At 39.4% G+C, this 11,428-nt stretch overlaps 1 protein-coding gene across 1 annotated transcript in view; it reads right to left on the minus strand.

Moving 5' to 3' along the window:
* The window catches only part of LOC122834032 (protein-glutamine gamma-glutamyltransferase E-like), a 13,646-nt gene extending 11,906 nt beyond the window's left edge, over positions 1 to 1,740 (minus strand). Inside the window, exon 1 of the mRNA XM_044122100.1 lies at positions 1,537 to 1,740. Within this exon, the coding sequence (XP_043978035.1) occupies positions 1,537 to 1,705 (169 nt within the window). The 5' untranslated portion in view covers positions 1,706 to 1,740. The remainder of the gene's footprint in view (positions 1 to 1,536) is intronic.
* Positions 1,741 to 11,428: the final 9,688 nt, after the last annotated feature.

The following is an 11,428-nucleotide window of genomic DNA, read 5'->3' on the forward strand; positions in this document are numbered from 1 at the left end:
CAGCAAAATGTTTGGAGAAACCCAAACACCGTTCTCCGAACCACCATCTCAGGGTTCTGCTGGTTGATCTGTGGGTTTGGGTTCGTATTTGTCCTGGTGTTTTTTTGTTTGTTTCTTGTTATTTTCTATTTGTTTAATGCAAATGAGATTTTTGCTTCAGTTAGTCTCACCTAATTTTCAGCGCTGGTCTCATTTGGTTTTCTTTTGACTTGTTTTGAACAGAGTCTGTTATCTTCCAGATCTCAGGTGTCAAACCCAAGGCCCGGGGGCCAAACATGGCCCGCCGGAGCTTTCTGTGTGGCCCTCAGATGCAAAATTATATTAATCCTGTGATTCTGTGAAGGGCTGCACAGTGGCGCAGTTGGTAGAGCTGTTGCCTTGCAGCAAGAAGGTCCTGGGTTCGATTCCCGGCCGGGGATCTTTCTGCATGGAGTTTGCATGTTCTCCCTGTGCATGGTGGGTTCTCTCCGGGTTCTCCGGCTTCCTCCCACAGTCCAAAAACATGACTGTCAGGTTAATTGGTTTCTCTAAATTCTCCCTAGGTGTGAGTGTGTATGTGTGTGTGAGTGTGTTGTTTGCCTTGTATGTCTTTGTGTTGCCCTGCGACAGACTGGCGACCTGTCCAGGGTGTACCCCGCCTCTCGCCCGGGACGCAGCTGGAGATAGGCACCAGCAACCCTCCCGACCCCATTTAGGGAAGAAGGGTGTAAAGAAAATGGATGGATGGATGGATGGATGGATGGATGGATGGATGGATGATTCTGTGATTGTGGAAATTCACGTAAAATCAACAGATTCCCACATTTTTGCCCGCTAATGCATAGCCATAAGTTTATTGTAAATTTTAACTTCCACCTGTAGGGGGCAGTATTTTGTATTTTTACGACACCAATGCCCGAGCCTTGTGATGATTTACAGTCACAATTAATGTAATGCATAAATGTAAATATTGTAAAATTCCTTAAAAATATTTATAAATATTTATAAAAAGTAGTGATTTCATTTGCAATAAAATTAAAATTACTAAATCAATCGTGACATCCTGGAGAGATTGAATAATGTGAAAAGCTAATGTGAGACAGCTGCTTATTAATATTTTAACAGTTTGTTAATGGTTTTTATCAATACTTTAAGAACATTCCTGATCCTGATTTGGCCCAAAATGAAAATAAATTTGACACGGCTCTTAGATGTCTGGTTTAATTTCAGGTGGACATAATCCTTAAAAATATAAAGAGCACACAGCTGCACCCAAACTGAATGGATCAAGATATAAAATAAAAATGGCTGCTATTAATTCACTGAAAGAGCTTCATGATTTCAGGCTTTAATGTGGAAAGTATTAAAAGACCATTTTGGTTTCTTAAGCATGTTGACTTTTTATTGTTCTTTTTAAAAACAGTTTTGTGCAGCGGACATGTATCCAAAATGTCTCCCAGTTTTAAAATCCCCAATGAAAAGATTTATATGCCATAAATTTAAATAAACATTTTTAATCTGTGTTGAAAAGCAAATATTGGAGTTTTCGTACTGCACCTGAGCTGTAGTCCGTCGGCCCGTTGAGACTCATGGCTGCTCCTGTGGCGTTTCTCTTCCTGGGATGATGAGCTGAAAGCCGTCTGGTTGACACCAAGCGTGCACTGCCTGATAACTCTGCAGACGCTGCTTTTAAAGTCCTTGTCACACCCAGCCACATGCCATTCATTGAGAAAAGGATGATGCAACTCAGTCATGCATTCTGTGGAAATGATCCGTTCTGTCCAAGTATAACAATTGTATTAAAGATTTGCTGCTACCCTAAGTTACCTAATACTATTTTTCTATGTGATTGTGTCATTCACATGACTCTGACTGGATCTGACACATTAAGCAATAAGAGCAAATATTAAAGAATGAGCTCTAAAAATTAATTACAGAGGTTTTTGTTTGCTGGGTAAAATTGGTTTCTTCATTCCCACAGTTTGCCGGATAAAATGATGACAACCAGGAAAACAAAGGACACAAATAGAGATGTTCTTTCAACTCTTATTATGATATATCGAACTTAAAATTACTCGGAATGCTATTAAATACATAGTCAACGCTCATGCAGCTGCAAAAGTTTCCTAATGTTTCATTTCTTCTCATCTTGATATCTTAGAAAACATAGTGAATTATATTGTGATGTTTAGGATTCTGCATGATGTATAACAGCCAAAAACTTGGATTAACAGATGGAATAAATACTCAGGTCATTATTCAGCTAAATTTAAAAATCTAGAAGTCCTTTATACTTTTTATTTTGGTCTGCCTGATTGTGCATTTTTTATTAGATAATTGTTAATTACTTCTTACTTTTACTTGAAGTAGTGTTACTCTTACCTGAGTAAAATTTTTGGCCCACTTCTGGTTATGTTGTTGAATGTTATGAGTTAAAACAGAAGCTCTCCAATGAACACAGTTTGTTACGTTATCTAACCAAATGAACACATTGTGGCTGAAATGCATTTTCTCCGTTTGGTTTCTTCACTCAGCCAGATGAGGTGAGGAGATCCATCAGTCCAGATTAAAGTTAATCAATTAGAAGTGCTTCAAACATCTGACTGGAAAGTTTCCTGGAAGGTTTGTTTGGATGTAAAGGGGAAAAGTGATGATTAATGTGAGAAAATGTGTCAGTTCACTTACAGTGAGTCAAACTCATTATCCGATGTCAGATTTTATGAGAGCATGTTTTGTTTTTCTCTAATTTCTGATGAACAGTTGAGGGAAATTGAAATTGGGTGGAGTCACATTTTGAGAGTGTTATCTCTTGAAAATGTATTAATCAAAAAGTGACTGTCATGATTACAGTAGTTAGAGTGGACAAAGAGGGAAGGAATGGCATCATGAGAACAATCATGACGTAAATACTTACATTCCAATTCCACCTAATTATAATCCATCCTATTTGCTTCCACAGTCTGTTGGCAGTGTGTGGCAGCCAACAGGCTAAATATGAATCTATTGCAATCTTAATGAATTCAAGAAAAATAATTACATTTATCATGTAATTGTAGTTAATTTAAATAATTGATGTTTCTTTTCAGTCCAGAGAAGTGTTTAACCCTAAATGTTATGTTTTCCCCAAAGGTACTATTCCTTAAAATGTTTTTATATGCATTTATCATTTCACTTTATTTTTGCATTGAATTTAAATGTATGCACCCATGACTCTGCAGCTAAGGTTTACTGAGATTAGATCGTTACATCTATCAAAAGTGTGAAATGCATTACAACAAAATAGATGTAGGTTACTAGTGTAATATGAAGAATCTGTTTGCTAAAGCTAGCAACTAAAGCAATGAAATAGGATGGGAGAGCATCCACAACACAAGTTTCACTGAGTAATTTCTCTTGAAGTTCCAGTTTTCCGATTACCTCAAACTCACCATCTTCCTTGCTGCTCTTCAGTGTGCAGACGACTCTGCAGGCGTCTCATGTGTGCCTCCCTCAAGGACCAGATCCTTTCACCAACATTTTCATATTGTTCAAATAAACTTTATTTATCTAATTTCCTGTTCTCCTGGTGTTGTTCTGCATGTGGAAACCCATCATGACACAGATGGGTCTAAAGATCCAAATAGTGGCAGAACATGGGCAGTTGTGAATATTCCACATCGTAAAGTCATGATTGAAAGGAGAACAACAGATCATACAGCAATATATAGAGTCAATATATATTTATTTGCTTCTTTAATATTATCCTCAAGCAGGATAATATTATCCTGCTTGAGGATAATAGTCTGTAATTAGAACTGTGACTATAATAATAATAATAATAATAATAATAATAATAATAATAATAATAATAATAATAATAATAATGGAGGAAGTGGGTTGCGTAAGAGAAAAATTAAAAAAATTTGACCTTTTTTGTAAACAGGGACTTGTAACTATTGTAATCAGATGGAAACAGTGGAACATGTCTTATTAGAACTTAATAAGCATTCAGATGAACTTCAATACTAAACAGATAAGAAAAAGGATTTTCTATGATAAATCTTTTAGGAAATGAATCAAATTCTGTTAGAAATGAATTAGATTTAAAAAAAACAACAACAAAAAAAAAACAAGAGGTTATTTAATCATATTTAAAAGTATATATGCCTGTGTGGATCCATGTGCATCCGTATACATACATGTGTTTATGAGAGTGTATGGGTGTGAATTTGCACACTCATACACGAGTAAATGTGCGGCAAACCAACGGTATTGTAGAGGACCGCACTGGGTTAACGGGGTGAATTTCTCGCTGTCCGACGCATGCTTCAACAAACTCCAGGTCGCTTCAAGTTGTTGCAATCATCCATTTATTCCAACTTTAACAGCCATATTTGAGACTTTACAAGTAGCTACTGACACATACTGACCAGGCTAAACCAAACAATGGCGCCAACAATAAGCGACATTATAGCATGGTCAACAGAAATTATGACAACCACCGTCACACCCGCTTCCTCATACATACTAAACCAGCGCGCCAATTCGGCTCCATTCATACCTAAGTGACAGTCACGCCCACCTTGACACACCCACCACCGAAGTGTCAACACCTTGTGCTCCTGCCACATCAGTAATTGCTTATTTTGACTATATGGCTCTTACATTCCGGCCCCTAATTATTACAAAAATAATTATCTGAAGTGTCAACACTGTAAGAGACAAACCTAAGAAACAATTATAAATTGCTCCGTATCAAATTTATTTTAATCTATCATTTAGAATAAGCAATCAACTAGAGAAAAGGAAGTCACTGGTAAATGGAAAGGAGAGAAAAGTTTGTTAAATGTTCATGCCGTTGCTGCCTCCTGAAGCAGGCACAACTTGGTAATAGGTCTTTCCAGGAAGCTTGTCTTTGTCTTGATGCGAACTGTTCGCACAAGTCCTCTTTTATCTGGAACAATGTTCACAACTCTACCCATTAACCAAGAGTTGCGTGGAGCAGAGTCATCCACGATAAGGACGACATCTCCTGGCAAAAAGTTCCGTCTTGTTCTTTGCCACTTCTGCCGTTCTTGTAGTTGAGGCAAGTATTCCTTTAACCAACGCTTCCAGAAGAGATCCGCCATATATTGCACCTGTCTCCATCTTCGTCGAGCGTAGACATCATTCTTGGAAAACACTCCTGGTGGCAATAAAGGTGTGGTCTTTAAGAGAAGAAGATGATTTGGAGTTAGTGCTTCCAGGTCGTGTGCATCAGTAGAGGCTTTGGTTATAGGTCGACTATTGATGATAGCCTCAACTTCGCAGAAAACTGTCCGAAGACTTTCTTCATCAAGACTCTGTGTTCTCAAAACAGAATTTAACACTTTCCGAACAGACTTAATAAGACTTTCCCATGCACCTCCATGGTGTGAGCCAGTAGGGGGATTGAAAGACCATTTTATTCCTTTCTGAAGAAGAGTGTTATTAATTAGAGTTTGGTTCCATTTTTCAATTTCTTTTCTTAGTTCGCGTTCAGCTCCTACAAAGTTGGTTCCATTGTCAGAACGTAGCTCCAGAACTTGGCCACGTCTAGCAATAAATCTTCTGAGACCATTGATGAAGGAATCAGTATCCAGTGATGACAACATTTCAAGGTGAATTGCTCTTATAGCCATGCAGGTAAAGATGACTCCATATCGTTTCAACAAGCTCCTTCCACGCTTAACTTCAAAGGGACCAAAACAATCCACACCCACACAAGTGAATGGGGGTTTGTCTGGATACACTCGTTCCTGTGGAAGGTCTGCCATCCTTTGGCTTCCTGGTACAGCATGGAGTCGTCGACAAATCATGCACTTTGATAGAGTCTTCCTGATTGCAACGCTGGCACCTGGGATCCAATACTTTTGACGCAGTTCAGCAAGCATATGATTACGTCCACCATGGCCTGTCTGATGATGTATATGGCGCAGTAAAATTTCTGAGATGTGAAGGTCTTTAGCCAATATGACTGGGTATTTAGCTTCAGCAGGCATAGCTGCTTTAGCCTTCCACCAACTCTTAGTACACCACCTTCAAGAACAGGATCAAGCTTATAGAGCTGGCTTGTTTTCTTCACACCTTCATGTTTCTGTAAACTTGTAATTTCCTCTGGATATCGCTTTCTTTGACAATAGCAAATGATGGCACTCTCAGCTTTCTCAAACTCCTCCACAGATAAGGCTCCTAATGCCACATTTTTCTTGTACACATTCATTTCTTTCTCCAATCTTTCTTGAAATTTAAACTCATCAAGTTTAGAATCTGCAAGATCCAACTTCAGCTGTGCTCTCTTTTGAGCCAGTTTGAACAACAATTGTTTAAACCTGAGTAGCCACCCAACCATTGTTTTCAATTTATCCCAAGAAGAAAATGAATGAATGAAGTCCATAATCGGATCCACTTGTTCATTGGTGCATGTCGCATTAACAGAAACCAATGTCTTGACCTCTGGATCTTCTGGATCCTCCAGAGCAAAATGACTTATGTCCTCAGGATTTACAGGCCATTTCCATTCAGGGTCCTGAAGAAACTTTGGTCCTAACACCCAGGTGTTAGCCTTCAAGAGAGACTTAGCACTTGTTCCTCTGGATGCCAAATCTGCTGGATTAATACTGGTAGCAACGTACCTCCACTGTGAGGGATTTGACAAATTGAGTATCTCTCCAACTCGGTTTGTCACAAAAGTCTTAAATCTCAATCTTTCATTCTTGATGTACTTCAAAACTGAAGTACTATCAGTCCAAAATACTGAATCTTGTAATTCCATTCTTAACTCCTTCTTCAATAGCTTATCCATGCGGCTGGCAACCACTGCAGCAGTCAACTCCATGCGAGGGATGGTGATGGGTTTCAGTGGAGCTACCCGGGCTTTACCCATTACAAATGCACAATGCACTTGTCCATCAGCATTACACTGCAACAGGTAGCTCGCTGTTCCATATCCATTCTCGCTTGCATCACTGAAATGATGTAGCTGCGAACTTGTGGCTTGTCCAAAATCTTGTGGTTTCAGACATCTGTTAACTCCAAACCGTTCAAGCCGATGAAGTCCTTCCAGCCAGTCTTTCCACTTCTGGACCATATCATGTGGTAAAGGATCATCCCAGCCAACGTGTCTTCTGCTTAGATCTTGTAGAATCCCCTTTGCAACTAAGACAACTGGTGCCAGAAATCCAAGAGGATCATAGATGGAACTTATAATGGACAAGACTCCTCGTCTTGTCAGAGGTCTATCTTTGAGAATGATCTTGAATTTCAGCAGGTCTGATTGTACACACCACTGTATTCCCAACACACGTTCCACCGGTAGATCATCATTATCCATATCCAGGTTCTTAACATCAATTGATCTTTCATGCTGTGGTATTACAGCAAGAACACTGCGCCTGTTACTTATCCATTTGAGAAGCTGAAATCCGCCTTTCTTGCACAAAGCACGGAGTTCTTGATATAATGAGACAGCTTCCTCTTCTGTGCTCACAGAGACCAAACAGTCATCCACATAAAAGTTGTGAAGCACCGCATCTATGACATTTGGTGTAAACAGCTGCTGATTGTCCTCTGCACATCTTCTTAGTGCAAAACATGCACAGTTTGGAGATGATGTAGCTCCAAAAGATGTGCAACCATTCGGTACTCCACCAGATGCTGATCATATTCTCCATTTGGCCACCAGAGAAATCTCAACAGATCAGAGTCAGATGGTGGTACTCGGACCTGGTGAAACATGGCCTCAATATCCGCTGTGATAACAACAGGTTCCTTTCTGAATCTAGTGATGACACCAACCAATGAACTGGTGAGGTTTGGACCTTGTAAGAGTTGAGTGTTTAAAGATTTTCCTCCAAATGCTACACCACAGTCAAACACGACTCTTATCTTTTTCTTGTGAGGGTGATATACTCCATGGTGTGGTATATACCAAACCCTCCCATCACACCGTTCAAGATTTTCAACTGAGACCTTTTCAGCATAGCCCTTGGAAATTATATCATTCATGAAGTTAGTATAATCAGAAAGAAATTGATGGTTTTTGGTAAACTTCCTTCTGAGATTCAAAACACGCTGTTCAGCCAATTTCCTATTGTTGGGCATTTTCAGATCTTTGTGTCTCAGAGGTAAAGCAATGGTGTAATGTCCCTCTTCCAGCTTAATTGACTCTGTAACTAGCTCCATGAACTGATTATCCTCTCTGGACCATCCAGGTTGTTCATCTCGAGAACATTCAGGAAAATCAACCTTCAGTTGTTGTTGCCATAAATTCTCAAGTCTTGACACAGAAATCCTGTTAACAGTAACAGTCGATTGTAGCTCTCTTGTGTCGACATCACAGTCTCCTCTGAGAGGTCCATTTACTGTCCATCCAAGAATAGTTCTAACTGCGTAGGGGCCTCCATTTTGGCTTCGAATGACATCCCATGGCTCCAGCGCTTTAGGCACATTGGTCCCAATAAGCAAATCAACTCCTGAATTGATTTCAGTTATCCTCAAATTTTTCAGATGTGGCCATCTTTCAACATCTTCTTGGTGAGGGATGTTGCTGTTATGAACGGGCATGCTTCTCTGTGTGAATAGGTCAGGTAATTCACAAAAGATGTCTTCATTCAACCCAGCAATTTCCAAATCTGACACAATGTTGCTTCCAACCACCCTTTCTTGACCCATTGTCCGTAAAAGGATGCTTGTATGTCTCCCAGTGACATATAATCTGTTCATCAGTTCTTCAGTGCAGAATGAGGCAGAGCTTCCAGGATCTAAAAACGCATATGTTATTATTGTCTTCTGGCTCTTTGTAGACTTCACTCTAACTGGTAAAATAGAGAGAGTACAGCCATGCTCACCGGCCCCAGTTAGACCACTGGATTGAGCAGAGATGGAGGCACTTCCACTTGTTGTCTCCACTTCCTTCTTCTTATGGACTGGATGAGTTTCCTTTTCTTTGGAGAAGACATGAAGCATTGTGGGATGTCTCAAGCTACACACTTTACAGTGATGTCGCCTTTTACAGTCCTTGCTGATGTGCCCAGTGCATAAACAGCCAAAACACACCCCATTTTCTTTCAGAAATGTCAACTTCTCCACATGTGTCCTCTTTTCCAGTAGAGGGCATGTGTCCAAAGAATGTCCAGCTCCACAAAATAAACAACTCTTTATAACAGCTGTCTCTTGTCCCTTCTTTACTTCAAAGTCAGCTTTCTTCTGCATTTCTCCAACAATAGTAGCAAAACTACTTCCTTTCATCTTTAATCGCTGCTGTGATTTATAGATTCCTGCATCCTTTTTTGGTCTAGATAAAGAATCTTGAATATCACCAAAAAGTGGATCACTGGCAATCTTCACTTGCCTTTCTACAAATCGAACAATATCACTGAAAGTTACTCTTCTTTTGAACTTCTCTTGCAAATCACACACATCATTTCTCCATCTGTCCCGCAGTTTAAAGGGCAGTTTTTTTATGATTGCTTGCATGTTGGCAGGAACATCCAACTCATGCATACAGCCATTGTTTTCCATCACATTACAGCATTCTCTGAGCAGAAAGCTGAATGCTTGTAATGCTTTTACATCTTCTGTTTGCAAAGCTGGCCATGACAAAACTTTATTCATATATGCAGCAATTACTTTCAACGAACAACCAAAATGTTCTTGAAGTAGAGATTTAGCTTTAGCATATCCAGAATCACTAGGCATATGAACACAGCTTCTCACTAGGTCATGAGGCTGGCCTCTAGTGTACTGCTCCAAGAAGTATAAGCAATCTTTGGCACTTTTGATTCAATACTGTGTTCAAACGCTGTCATGAATGTCTTAAATTGGAGTGGATCACCATCAAATATTGGTATGTCTCGTTTTGGCAGAAAAAATAAAGATTGTTGATTTACAAGCAAGTTTGTAATTTCATTCTGCCTTTCCAATACACTTAACAGTTTATTTTCATCAACTGATAATGAATCTTTATGACGTGACGATTGCGGCTGAGCTTGATGTAACATTCGGTCTGTTGGAATTTCAACTTGTGTTGTTTTTATCTTCACCTGGTCAGTTAATGTGTATGGATTTTGTCTAACCTTTGTGTCTTTAGGTCGTGCACCCAAATAAGAATAGGACTGAAAGGTTGGAGCTTTATCATAACAATCAGTTCCCGCTGCTGTAGGTACAAATGTATCTGCATCAACATTCAGCATTTGAGATCTTTTATTTTCATGTTCAAAATATGAATTCATGCCATCAGATTGAATCTGTGCAGCACTAGTCACTGTAGAACAGACAGAGCCCTGAAACACTTTAACTTTAGCCATTGATGCTGCAATTTCAATCTCCAAATCCAGTTCTTCTTTCTTTTTCCTTAGCTGTTCCTCCTGCTCCTCTAAAGCATGTTTTTGCTTCAACAGCTTATGTCGTGCCTTTAATGCAGCCATATCTGCTTCTGCTTTAACAAGAGCTGAAGATGTAGAAGACACAGAAGACTTAATTCTTGATGACCGACTTCTTCTAGACCTTCTGCTGTCCACATTAGAAACACTGTCACTTGGCTTAACATCATCCTCAACACCAGCATTTTCATCACACTCTATATGCTGAGAAACTAAAGGTGCATTAAGCTCTTTATTCACACTGGACAATTGAGCCTGATGTAATTCAGCTTCTTCACTCATTTGAGCTGCATTGTTGACTTGTTCAGCACCTGAAAGCCATTTCTCAACTTCTTGTATGAATTCAGAATTATATTTACACAAACTTAAAAACCAAGTGTTTTGTCTTTCTTGTTCTTCGGGAAACAGTGGAATAACAGACTCATACAGCTGATTTGCATCCTCCAGCAAAAGTTTAAAATCATCACAGTGAGACTGAACACTCTCAAGATTTGCTTCATTTTTCATAAGCTCTTTAATAATGTTTATTTCTCCTTTAATTTTATGAACCTTTGCTTTGAGATCCTTTTGAAGCTTCTCAATTTTATTCTGTAGTGCTTTAACAGTTAATTTTGATCGTCTTTTTTCATCTTTACCGCTTACAACGGAACTTGACTTTGATCCAGTTAACTCCATTTCCAGATATTTGTCTTAACAATTCCTCCTCAAACAGTCGACTCAATACGTGTGTGTTTGTCCATACCTCAGTTCCAGCGGACTTGATTGAGCTGCGGTGAAGGAATCATTCAATTAATTGATTGATGACGCTGCGCGTCTTGCCATTACCGCTTCCAAACTGTTCCAAGCAGAAGCGAAGAATCCAGACTTGTCCTTCAACGAGTCACTCATTCCATTGTCTTTCTGTTGACGATAAATGTGCGGCAAACCAACGGTATTGTAGAGGACCGCACTGGGTTAACGGGGTGAATTTCTCGCTGTCCGACGCATGCTTCAACAAACTCCAGGTCGCTTCAAGTTGTTGCAATCATCCATTTATTCCAACTTTAACAGCCATATTTGAGACTTTACAA

The sequence above is a fragment of the Gambusia affinis genome, linkage group LG07, assembly GCF_019740435.1.
Source record: "Gambusia affinis linkage group LG07, SWU_Gaff_1.0, whole genome shotgun sequence".
NCBI lineage: Eukaryota > Metazoa > Chordata > Actinopteri > Cyprinodontiformes > Poeciliidae > Gambusia > Gambusia affinis.